The sequence below is a fragment of the Herpailurus yagouaroundi genome, unplaced genomic scaffold, assembly GCF_014898765.1.
Source record: "Herpailurus yagouaroundi ecotype Mexico unplaced genomic scaffold, PumYag 184, whole genome shotgun sequence".
In the NCBI taxonomy this organism is placed as follows: domain Eukaryota; kingdom Metazoa; phylum Chordata; class Mammalia; order Carnivora; family Felidae; genus Herpailurus; species Herpailurus yagouaroundi.
The window spans coordinates 17,613,715-17,626,691 of NW_024412415.1; the positions used below are offsets into that span (position 1 = coordinate 17,613,715).

Genomic DNA, 12,977 nt, shown 5'->3' on the forward strand with positions numbered 1-12,977 from the left:
ACAATCAGTGACGCATATTAATGAAACAGATGGGTGACTGCTAAATAAATTTGAGTAAAAAAGGTCATTTAAAAAAGACAACAGAAGAAATGTGTGCTTAACTTTTATTTCTTTTTTTCTTTGTATTTAGTGACTTATAAAGGGGAAATATATACAAATTATAAGAAATTTTGGCCTCCATTTGTTACCCTGGGTTTATATAACGCAAAAGACCTCAAAACGACTCAGGCTGAGAAAGAAAGATGCCCTGTGTTACATTACTTTCTCCCCTTTTTTATATGCTCCTTCCCCATGTAATTTTCTGCAGCTCCTACATCCTTTATATAGCCACCAGTGTGCCCATGTTGACAGGAAAGTACTGCATGTTACCCAAGCACAGGACTCCAAAGGCTTGAGATTTGTGAGGGGGAGTAAAGGGACTTTTAGCTCGTCCCTCCCTGCCAGCCACATCCATCCACCCTTCTGCCCTTAGATAGCACCACTTGGCCCCTTCCAGGGGCATAAGGCATAGCAATGGCAGCCCCAACCTTAGCTCAGGTCTCAATACATCCCCACTGTTCTAAAACGTGTCATGAGCTAAAGTTGTTCATGGAACTGTGAGGTCAGGATCTCTTTTTTGCTGTCTGTCCCTCCCATTAGCTTAGAATGCTAATCTCTACACCGTGGATGCCCAGAGTTGTTATTGTCTGACTGGAAATACCACATTTTGTTAATTTCTTGGGGAGAGACTGGTTTGACAGGTTGCTGGATGAAGAGAAAGAAAAGGAGCAGAGTTTGATCTGAGGACTCCTAGGACACAAAAGTTCCTCCCTAAACTTTTCTCCTTCATCTACTCAATATTTAAAATTTCCGAATCTAAAAGGTATGTTTTTAAAATATAATAAAGCAATCAAAATTGCATGATGCTGGCACAGAAATAGACTTGGCAGAGCAATGTATTCCAGAAACCCATCTAAGTACGCCTGAGAATTTTGCAGCAAAGTAGTATTTCAACTCAGGGAGAAAAGGATAAAGTAAAAGATAATTTGGAATAATATTACTTTGGGACTCTATCTTAATTCTTACTAAAATTCATTCCAGGTGAAATGAAGATTTAGATATGAAAATATATGAAGTCATAAAACAAATCGAGAAATCAGAAAGATTTCTGATAGAAGAAATCAGAAGAGCCTTCCCAAACATGATATAAAATCTAGGAGATTGGTAAATTTAGCCATATGAAAATTAGGAAAGGTCTTTATAGTAATCAAAAGGAAAGTCATAAGACAAACTGAGCAAAGTATTTTCACAACACATTTGACAAAAGGTTCATTTCCTAATATATGAGAAACTTACAAATCAATAAAGAAACAAACACAGGAACCATAAGCTGGTAAAAGAAAATATATACAAATGACAGAGATTGGTAGTTTCCAAAAAGAGAAATACAGACGCATAAGAAAATTAATTGTTCTGATTCATAATTTGAGAAATGCAAATTAAAGCAATTAAATAAATACAAGTAGAATATAAATCTTCACCTGTTAGAGGGACAAAGATGAAAAAGATTCGTAACATTCCATGTTGGCCAGGGTGGGGAAAACAGTAAATCTCAAACACTGTTAGTAGGAGTAAAAATTGTCATATTTTTGAGGATAAGTCATGAACATATCAAAATTTGAAACATGCTTACTCTTGTGCACAGCTCTAATTTTCCCTACAGGCACACTTGCAGACATGCCATAGGATAGACTATGTGTGCGAGGGAAGTTCATTGCAGCATTGTTTGGAATAGTAGAAATGGAAAGCAATGTAAAAGTAAGTAGGACCTAGCTAAATAAGTTATTCTCCATCACCACAATGGAGTGCTGGAGAGCTGTTTATAAGTATGAGAGACATGTATATTTACCCGTGAAAAGGTGTCCTTAATGTTAAATGAAAAATAAAAACACATTTCAGAACAATATGCTGGTATAATCCATTTATGTGAAAAAAAGAATAGATGTACATGTGGTTATATAGACATACGAATGCATAGAAAATGTTTTAAAAGACTGTATATCATATGCCAAACAGGCTTTCTCTATGGGGAATGGAAATACTGGGGGAAGGGGGCTTTTGTTTTTTATACACTTTTTGTGTGCTTTTTCTAAATAAGCCTACACTTTTTACTTAAAACTTTTAATAAATATATTATGGAAAAATTTATTTTTATTAATTGTTAAATTTTGATTAATTTTAAATTCCTATATTTACATGCCCCCATATTTTAAAAAAAGTTCTAGTTTTAATTTTTTTTTAATTCTGTATTTCAACTTAACAAACACACACTAAAAACCCAGAACCCTCTTTCCACCAAACTTAAAAAACTTGGGGATTTTTCTACAGCCCAATAACCCCTTCAGCATTTGATAATTCTGGCCGTGGTTCAGACCACAATGAAGTTTCTCTGGGATCTCCCAGTGAGACTCTGCTGAGAAAGAATAGCCATCCAGCAGATGATCTTTGATTAGTTTTGGATATAGATCCCAGAATAAAAAATTCAGCAATTGGATTGATTGCTGTAAGATAGTTTCACTATTTAAAAACACTCTTTATTTAAACCACAGAAACTGGGGTAAATTGGAAACACCGAATATTAGCTTTGCTTTAATTTTACGTGCGGAATCAACTTTTCCTTCGTAAGTAATTTGCTTAGTCTTTTCAGTTTAGCATGCCAGCAGATTGGGCTGTCTGTTGGATTTTGCTTCTAGACAAGGAGCCGGTCTCAAGTGACTGCAAGGGAGAAAATCTCAAGTGACTTTATTCCTTTCAAAGTGAGACTTTACCCCTTTACTTTTTTGTCCACCAAGTAGCTATGCATCTTTCCCATGCAAGTAACTGTTTCCTTGTCCTTCTTGGTCGTCCTGTATATGTGTCCACACCTGCAACCAGAGGCAGCAATTGGGAACAGCTGTGGAGATGGAAATTGCCCAGATGCTCGAGGAGAATTCAAGGATCCTCAAGTTTGGATATCAGTTTACCAAGCAAGGGCCTCGAACAAGGGTGGCAGCCGCAATCACCAAGAATAATGACCTGGGTAATGCAGCCCTATTGTGTGCTGTTAGTGATTAGAAGAGCATGATGACCATTTCTTTCTCCACTTCAGATACAATATCGCACAGACATCGTTCCACTGGCCTTTGGTGTCAGCCCCTGATCAAAGGCACATTGCTACATTATCCTAGGAATTCTCATGAGCTTCATAGTGTCTCAGTTTTATAGTAGCATTCTCTCAAAAACTCTTTGTTCTTTTCTTCCAGACAACCTTTGAGTTTTGCTTGGTTTCCTTTATGTGTTTGGTTCGCCTTTACTTAGTTCTTACATGTAATCATCCTGTGTTGTTATCTGCACCAGAAGATGGATGCAGTGATGTGGAGATTCCGAGTTCACTTATGTTTGACTTTTTGACTATGCTTTGCACTTGGGTTCAAATGTCTGATACTTTGGTGATTTCCATGTGAAGTAAACTAATGGAACTATGTTATAAAGGTTAAACTTAGAAGTAGCTCTTTCAGTTAGTCCCTCTTTCATTTTTCCTGCTGCCTACCCTTTGCCAAGGATCCATGCCATTTCTTCTGTTAGGATGAGAGGGGGCATATCCTGGTCAACCAGAGCACAGAAGAATGGGACAGATTGGGAAAGCTCGGTCTGGGCACGGCTCAGTCACCTGAAACAGCATGGCAAAAAGACATCCAGGGAGCAGACAGTCACCTGACAAGCAGTCAGCCAATAGCGAAACTCAGTCCTCAGTTTGAGTTTCAGGGACAGAATGCGAGACCTTGGACAGGAGAACTGGGCCCAACATTCCACTAAGTAGAGTGCTGGCCACGGGTTGGATTCAGATGGCAGGTAAGACGGAAACCAAGGGTTAGAACCAGAAGGGGGCAAGTGAAGATTAGTGTCCATTTCCCTGCCCAGACATGCTTAACCAAGATGCTGAGTGCCAGCTGAGGCATGGTGTGTGGCCTCCAGAGGCTGGCCAGGCATATGGCAGTGCTTACCCTTGGGATGTAGAAGATGGGAGAGGGTGGGGAGGAGAGGGGGGCAGGGAGGGCGGGCAGCCCATTAAACAGGGCTTTGGGGAAGGGTGAAGGCACCTAGGAAGGGCACATGGAGACCACAGCTGATCAACATGAGACTAAAGAGAAACAGGCAAAACAAGAGGCTTGATGTAAATGGAGAAGCGATTTTGAGCCCAAGAGTGGTAGCTGTAGGCAATAGCTTTTGTCTAATTTTCTGTGGACTGGGCTATTTAAAGTTGAGAGTTGGGGCAGGACCACAGCCATGGCACCTTTTTGCCAAATCCAGGAAGGTTAGAGTAACCCTCTTCCTATGCACCAGACAAGCCAGCCGGTGAAGAGGTGAGAGGGGGAAATGGCTTGCAGAAACTGGAAATGGCCAGTCGAGGCAACAGTTTTGATACTAAACACCCGCTTAAGGGAACCTTAATCTCTGAGTTTACCTGCCATCTGAATCACCCCTTCCTTGGAGGTGGATAATTGGGAGTTTTTATTTAAAACAGGTTTAGAAACTTTGAACATCTGTTTGCAACTCCTCCTGGTCTTCAAGCCATAAGCAGAATTCATAGATTGTGAATGTGTTATCCTGAGGAGTTAAAGCCAGCTGGGGATCAGGTTGCACAGAGGTCGAGATGTGCTAGAGATAAGTGACCATGGAAACTTCCAGAAGTTCACTGTTCTATGGGTCTATTCTGGACCTTCTACTCTATAGAAATTTCTAGCATCCCAGTTCCCAAATGTCAGACATAACTTGATTTAAATGTATGTTCCACAAGACTCTAGATTATTATATCATTTCCATTTATATCATTTATTGGGTAATTGAGTATTGAAACTTAAGATCACTACACCCTTACATGTGTGGGATTGCTATTCTGTGTGATGAATGTTGTTTGTCAGGAATTTAAGGATGATTCCTTCAATTTATCTTTTAAATTTTGTCTTTCTTTTTTTCCTTTATTTCTTACCTAGTTCGTAAAAAGCGAGTTGAAGGAGACCGAAGGTAAACTTCCACGAGAGGAGGCAAAGGTTCATCATGGCTGCCAATTAAAAATAAGCAAGCAAAAACTATTCTCCTTCCCCATCAGGACCATTTTATCAAAGGTTGTTCATTTCCGTTAACCACACAGCTCATAGTCTGTTGTTCTTTTTTAGCACTACTTATCTTGGATTTTTTAATGCATACAATTGTGTCATGTGCTCATGGGCCCCTCTGGCGACTTGCACCAGTGGACTTAAGCAGATCTTAGTGCGTAGCAGCAATGGAAAATGATTTAACCACTTTCATATTGGGTTGTCTGGCTTTCTTACATGAACTTTTTTTTTTTAATCACTGAAAGGAATTTAGTATATAAGTGTATTTGTAACTGTGATTACGATAGAGGCCTATCTCTGTTTACATGCATAGCTTTGAGTTAGGCTAAATACAACAGAAGTGTTCTTCTGACCACATAAGAAGTTAGTATTGCCAATCTTTCACCGGGTGAGAACATGTGACTGACTGAGCACAAATTCTCCCCTACCTCCAGAAAAATCACCAAACTCACATGCCCCACTGTTTGAAGAAGTGCACTAAACGCACGTGTCCTACTGTTTGAAGATCAGTGGTGTCATCTTCATAAAAGCAAGGCAGCATTGTGATACTTTAACACAGCATTAGCAAATAAGTGTGAAATATTAACCCATGAATAGTCTTCAAAGCAGACTTACAGGCAGCAAATTTAATTAGCACACCTACCTTTATTGATGATTCAACATAAATTCGATCTTTAACATGACTCTACTAGATAACTTTTTACAAAGCTGTTTTAAACTTTTCCAGACATGGTGGGAAATTTTTAAATTTTAGTAAGAGGGCGGCTTTTAACACAGTACATTCCAAAATAAAACAATAATAATTGCACCTTAGAGTTGTCTGATACAGATGATTGCATCATTTTGGCAAATTTTAGAAGCATTTATTGCTTTATCTTTAGTATAGCAGTATCACAGAATGATCTGTGAACGTTCAAGTTAATTTTACAGACATTTGTCCATATGGCATGATCCTTCCAGACATTTGCAAACATCAGGAAAAAATGTGAATTGTCACTTTTCCAGATGTTTGTCATCTCAAGGACAAAGCCTGTGAAAGTACAGCTGGGATGATTGCGTGGTTGTGTGCATTAACTTTTCATCTAGCAGTGCAACAGTGTGATCCCAAGCGAAGGAAATGTGTGTCTATAGCCTTTGGCTCAAGTTCACGTGCCTTTGATGACACTCAGTGCCTGAGGCTGTACCTGGTGGCATTCTGACCCTGCCTTGGGCACTTCACCCTCTCTTCTCTCCTCCTTTCCTTCCAACTCTTTCTCTTTTTTTCTTCTTTTCTCTGAAATTCTGAGCCATGTAAAGGTGACATCCCTTGTGTTGGTGACACCTGGAGCTGAGGACATTGGTGACTCGGGCAGAAGATGGACCCAAGTCAGAATTTGTTTAGTAATTGAGTGTTCCTGAGTTGCTTGATAGTAGTAAAACAAGTTAATGGGAAAACAATGTGTGTATTATCCTAGTTAGCTTGTAAAACACATGGAATCTAGTCAGGAGAGCTAACCTTCATAAAATTGGACATTTACCTGTCTTAGAAGTATCTGCATCCGTATCTCTAAAATCCTTTGAAACATTTCACTTTCTTGACAATATTTTACATTTTTTGAGGAAACAATGAGCAGAACATGTTGACGCATTTGGAATCCTAAAAATCCTTTAATTAATAGCTTTTGACTATCTCTCCATAGTAAATACCATTTGATGGTTTTCAGTTTTATTTTTACTTCCCTCTTACTCACTTAGGTGTGGTATGTTGGAGCCAACTCATACAGGCTTACCAATTATTAAATTTTCAAGAATTTTGCACACTTGTTAAATATAGCCATTATTAAAAATTAAATGGCATGCACCTACAATTAGTTAAATTATTTTAAAAACCAAGGTAATACTCAAAAATACCTTTTACTGTTTTCTCTGCTCTCAAGATTATTCATATCTACTGTGTCTTTGTGGCAGAAATACTGTATAATGATGTGCTTTTGTGCGTCTTTTCCCATCTCAGAAGTTCACAACTTCTTGTTGACAGTTTGAAATTGTCCGTGGTGGGAGTACTTATACTATGGAAATGAGCAAATGTTACAGATCAGATGTTTCCCACCCCTTGGTTGCTGGTTGGCAAACATTCATCAGTATGCCCAGAGTTCTTTTTCTGTATATATATGTTTCGGTTACCATGTTGCCACAGGGAAGAATCTTTCTCTTAAGCGTCTTTATCCTATCTGTTTAGATTTGTTGCAGATATATTATAAGTGCTGAATCCCTGACATGCCATTCAAGTAAGACTTTTTCCTTTTCTCATTCACTCTCTTTCTTGCCTTCATCGCTAAGAAATCTTGTATTCTACAGTGTTCACTGAAGCTCCAAAGTGCTGTGGATCGGGGGCTAAAGCAGTTCCTGACAAGCCTTGGCAGAAAGCAATGAAAAAAAAGTCAGAATTTGATGCTGCGGCTGTTGAGAGTATTAAAGCAAGATAGTGGGATATTACCAAAATTTAGCCCTGTTTTTAGCTTGTGAAATAGTTGGGTCACATGTAATAGAGTTTATAAAATCAAATATTTATGATAAACAGTTTATCTTATCATTACCTGTGTTTTTAAAATAACTTGAAAGGTGACATTTCCATGAGTATTCACATATTAAAGATAACTATTAGAAGATAAACTTACACTTTTGGGAGCCTGTGAATCATTTCATTAGCCCAGGACTTCATTTCTCCATTTGCCCAAAATGTGTAAGTAGAAGCTTTTTCATAATCCTGAGCGTGACTAATCCCTTACCATCCATCGTGGTGGGGCATAATGTATATAAAATATTTTTATATGTGTGCATTTTGCCAAATACTATGTTGAGATATTTGGCAACATCTGGACAACTGATTGAAGAGAGATAATTCTCTCCGCACACCACCCCCTTTCCCTTTTTAGACTTGTACAGGCCCATGCTAGTGTCAAATCACTCATCAGGACTTGCAGGCCCCTATCACCAACACCCATCACAGCGTATGTGGAAGATAACTTTTAGGAGAGAATTTTGGAAGTCTAGAGACCATATGATTAGTCCAGCACTACATCTCCCCATGTGCCCAAAGCATGTAACGGAAGCTATTTTATCCTCATTAGCATGATTAAATCCCTTTCATCTTGGTAGGGCATAATGTAAATAAATGTGTGCATGTGTGTGTGAGTGTGTGTGGCCACCTATCTAAATATGTAACGAGGTATGTGGCTACATCTGGACCACTGATTGAAGGGAGATGCTCTCTCCCCAGCTCCATTTCCCTTGTCCGTTTTAGCATTGCTGCAGGCCCAGAGTCAATGCAAATCACTCCCTGGAGTTTGCAGCTTGGGTCACCAAACACTAAATCTCACAGCATGTATGAAAGATCACTCTTAGGAAATAAATATTAGAAGCACGGAAATCATTTTATTGTTCCGGCACCAAAACCCATTATATGCCTGAAGTGTGTAAGTGGAAGCACTTTTCGTCTTCATCAACATGATTAAGCCCCTTCCTTCCATCTGGGTAGGGTAAGCTGTATATAAATATTTTGTACATAAAAATCGCCAGATACTGTAAGTGGTATTTGGCTGAAGCTGGACGCCTGATTGAAGGGAGATGCTGTCTCCCAGTCCCTCTTCCCTTACCCCTCTTGGAGCTGCCGTGGGCCTAGGTTACATAATCACTATTTCGGGGGGGGGGGGGCCCCACGTGTGGCTCACCCATCTTAGAGCACGCAGCCCATCTCCATTAAAAACTCCAAAATCATCCCAATGCCTATACTCCTCAAAACAATTTCCCTAAGGGAAGCCTGGTACACCAAACCAAAAGAATAGCTGCTTCTCTTCCAGACAGAAGCGTGGCCCCTGGCAGGGCACCAGCATTAGGGAAACCAGTGTGCTCTGAAGAACTACCATGAGAACATATCAGACACTCGAACTTGAAACCAGCGTGCTTTAAACGTAAAATAGCCCTTTAAATTTACAAAAGAGTTTGCGGATGTTTGCTTTTTTGAGGGATATGATGTACTTGGCCCTCTCCCAAGCCCTGTAAAGGAGACAGAGGAAGTATAAGAATTCTGGGTTAATATAGTTTGCTAGGTGTTTCTGGGTTTGGGGGGTAGAGTGCCTTTTTGCAAAGTGGATACCATCTTTAGTTCAAGTATTGATAGTATCAACAGAAATGGGCAGGGGGCAGTAAGTTGGGAATACTGGGTTCTGTGGTATGTCGTTACCTCTGCTGAGTTGGATATATTTCTGGCGTCAGCTTTTAAGTCATGATCCTGAAACTCCCTTCTGCTCTTCCACTGATGATGCAATAATTGCCATTTTCATGTTAATGAGCAGAGAAGGAAAAATAAATGTCTTAGCTCCACCTTCCAGTAGCAGATTCCCTTCATTGCTCCTCATATCAAATATCCATGCCACGTACCAGGCCATCTCCAAAACTAAAGGCTTGGGACACATACAAAGGAAAGGTGTGAGAGTGCTTGGCAGCACCAGGCTGCGCCCAATGGATAGAAATCATGTGATCAGGCCTCCTGGTAACAAGCTTGAGAGAGAAAAGTACCCTAAACCTCAGGACGTGTTTATTGTTTTCTTGCTCCCAACTCTAGATTAGATTGAATTTTGTTTTGTGGTTCAGAGGTTATTAAGTGGAGGGACTAAGTGAGGTGGGGAAGGAAGGTGGTAATTAAAGGTCCTAATTTGCTTAAGGGGAGAAGCAAGTTCTGCTCAACTTACCTCCTTCCCGTCTGCCCATAGCAGCAATGACAAAATACCCAGTAGATGGATGGAGGGAGTGTTTCAAAGTTTAAACTTGTAACCTGGCTCTGGGTACTGTTCTCACTTACCAGAAGTTATCCCAGTTTTGTGATGCATCATTGATTTGGGAGAGGGTGAAGGGGGCCTGGACTTTTCTCTGACATCTTCCATGGCTGTCATTTTGAGCACACTGGCTCTGCCTGTTGGTATGGTGGCAAGGCACCATACTAACAGACTTGGAGACTGACTCCTAATCCCATCACCAACACTTAGCAGGTATATGATCATGGGCAATTCATTCAATTGCCTGACAATTATAGACTATATAGGGGGAAGAGCACTGGATTTGGAGTCAAGGAACCTGGACACTTGGCTCCACACTTTCTTAGCTGGGTGACTTTGGGGCAAGCCACTTAGTCTCTCAAGCCTAAGATTCTTCAGCTATATTATAGTGGGAATAATATCTTCACTAACTACCTCACAGAGTTGTGGTGAGAATATAATCAGATAATGGGATGAAAACACTATCCTGGAAAGGGCGATACAAAAGCGGGAGATCATTTTCATCATCTATTCACTAATGGTTTCCACTGCCTCTTAAATCTGTTTTATTTTCTTCTGACCATTGAGTGTGAGGAATCGCAGCATGGGTATGACGTAGGGGATTGGAATTATTTTATTTCTAACACCGAGGTGGGAGAGTTAGTTGATGGGTGGGTGGGTGTTACATACCAGTGATGTGTGTGATAGAGCATTTTCTTGGGTCGTTTTGACAGTACCCTGGGACATGGTCAGGACCCTTGCAGTGAGTCTAAGGCTGGACACAAGTAGGGGAGCAAACAGTGATTAAGAATTGAGGGGAAGGTTTGGGGCACGGCTGCCCTCCGGCCAGGCTGTCACCACAGGGGAGGCTATGACTTGAGGTGTGACAGGGGACCTAGGAAGAAAAGATTGTCTGTAAGGTTCCAGCAGCTGCGTGACAGGCTTAAGCCCTGATAGTGAAGGGGAGAAAGTGTCACCTGTGAGATCAGCTCTCCCTGGCAGCAACTGCCTTGTTATCACCAGCAACCTTAGCTCTAGTCAGTATTCTTGTGCTAAGAAAGATACTGAAACATGGCCGCACAGGACTTTCATAAGCACGTGGAAGCATGGACTCTCTCATCAACCTTTGTGTCTTCAGTAGCATCTAGTGAGGTGCTTTGTATATAACAGGTGCTTTATAAATGTTGCTTGAATTGAATTGTCCTCCGCCCCACAAGAATTATGCTCCATTCGCCATCATGTGGTGTTTCCAAAACAGTACTGATTCAGATATCAGCTGTGTGTCACTTTGGGCAAGACTTTCCATCTTTCTTCTATCTTGTCTTCACTTCATCTGTAAAATGAAGTGGGTGGATTAGATGCTCTCTAAGATCCCTTCCAGCTCCCAAAGGTTACAAGAATCCTGTGATTCTGAAGTTTCCATTGCCTCTGAACATGTGTGAATAATGCCTCCATTGCAACTCCATCTGTCTTCAAAAGGCTTTGTCCAGAACATTCCACAGACAGTTACCTGTCCCTCTTCAGCGGTTTTTACTGTTTTCAGAATAGTTCTGGAGGAGCAGCCTTTTCTGAAAGGAGATTTTTAAATGTATAGTATTTTATCCTCAAAATTGGTGAAGAGGAGAAGGAAATGCAAAGAAGGAAACTGAGCACAGTAAACACAGCATGTCTTTCATAGGCTTTTATTTAAAGTGTAAGTGTGTGTGTGTGTGTGTGTGTGTGTGTGTGTGTGTGTGTGTGTGTGGTTTCTGAGCACATATTGACTGGATAACAAAGAGAAGCCAATCAGAAATACACTGTGCAATTGAGAGAAGCTGGCCCAGGATTTAAAATTTCCCATGGTTGATCTAAATGCAAATAGATAGGACTTGGCCATGTGGCGAAATGAGATGAATAGAAAATGTGCTTCTTATGGAAATTTTATTTTAGTACCAAACATTGCCAGTGACAATCTTTAGTTAAGAAAGAAATTATTCTGACCTAAAATTCTTATCTCTGCCATTTTGGTTTTTAAAAAACCCACTAAATTCATGGAATAATATTTATATTTCAGTTAAACCTTTATCTTAATTTTGTTTCATCTATTCCAGGAAAACAAGCAGCATTTTTCATTGCATTTAAAAATGTAAAATAGTTGCATGCCACCAGTCTGTAATATCTTACCAGTTTGGATGCCTGTAACGTGTGACTTTATGTGTATCTGTATTATTTTAAAGAGAACAAAGGAAATAATGCTTTGTAAACTATTTAGACTTATATTGGCAACATTTATTTGGCTAAGCAGTTATTGAAAAATTCATATAGTTTCACTTTTCATTTTGAAACTTTTCAATCAAAGGTAGATATTATATTCATTAAGGAATTAAAGACTAATTTGCCTTTTAAATGTGAAACTGAACATTGTGGGAAATAAGCGTGTGATAAAGCAAAATGTATGAAGTGTGAAATCCTTTCACCCTGATAATTAGTAAGAATCCAGGTTAACACAAATAGGTTGCAGCATTTGACCCTTTGGGATTAGCCAGCCAGACCTAATGCTAAGGGAAACATATACTGTTTTAACTCATCAAGATCTTTCTGCTTTCAAAGATATAATGTATTCATTTATGTCCAGAATGAAGCTTCCAAATGTACAGAACATTAGGAATTAATAAACTTTCCTTTTAAAATGAAAGTAAAGACTGATTTAATCTGGCTGATTTTTAGACGTCTTTTTTAAAATGAACAGTCATCACCATGTTCTCATATTAAATGAGTCCATTTGCAGAAAGGACTATAAAGTGTCTTTATTATGAAGAAGATAAGAAATAGATAAACAATGAGAAGTAGCCAGAGGGAGAAAGGAAAACTCATTATTAAAATAAATATGCACACATTTGGCTAAACAGTTGAAATTTGTTAGAATAAATGGGAGCAGGAATATAGATAATCCCAATGGGTTCATTGTTTTACCTTGAATTTTTTATATTAACTTTGGGTTTAGTTTTTTTCAGCTATGCTGGGATTGATAACACAAAACACTAAAAATAACAAAATTATACTGCAAAGG

General features: G+C 39.4%; 1 protein-coding gene across 1 annotated transcript in view; it reads left to right on the top strand.

Moving 5' to 3' along the window:
• The window catches only part of TMOD2 (tropomodulin 2), a 40,739-nt gene extending 28,132 nt beyond the window's left edge, over positions 1 to 12,607 (top strand). Inside the window, exons 8-9 of the mRNA XM_040492695.1 lie at positions 2,914 to 3,058; positions 5,013 to 12,607. Coding sequence (XP_040348629.1) covers positions 2,914 to 3,058; positions 5,013 to 5,047 — 180 coding nt within the window. The 3' untranslated portion in view covers positions 5,048 to 12,607. The remainder of the gene's footprint in view (positions 1 to 2,913; positions 3,059 to 5,012) is intronic.
• The last annotated feature ends 370 nt before the right edge of the window (positions 12,608 to 12,977 follow it).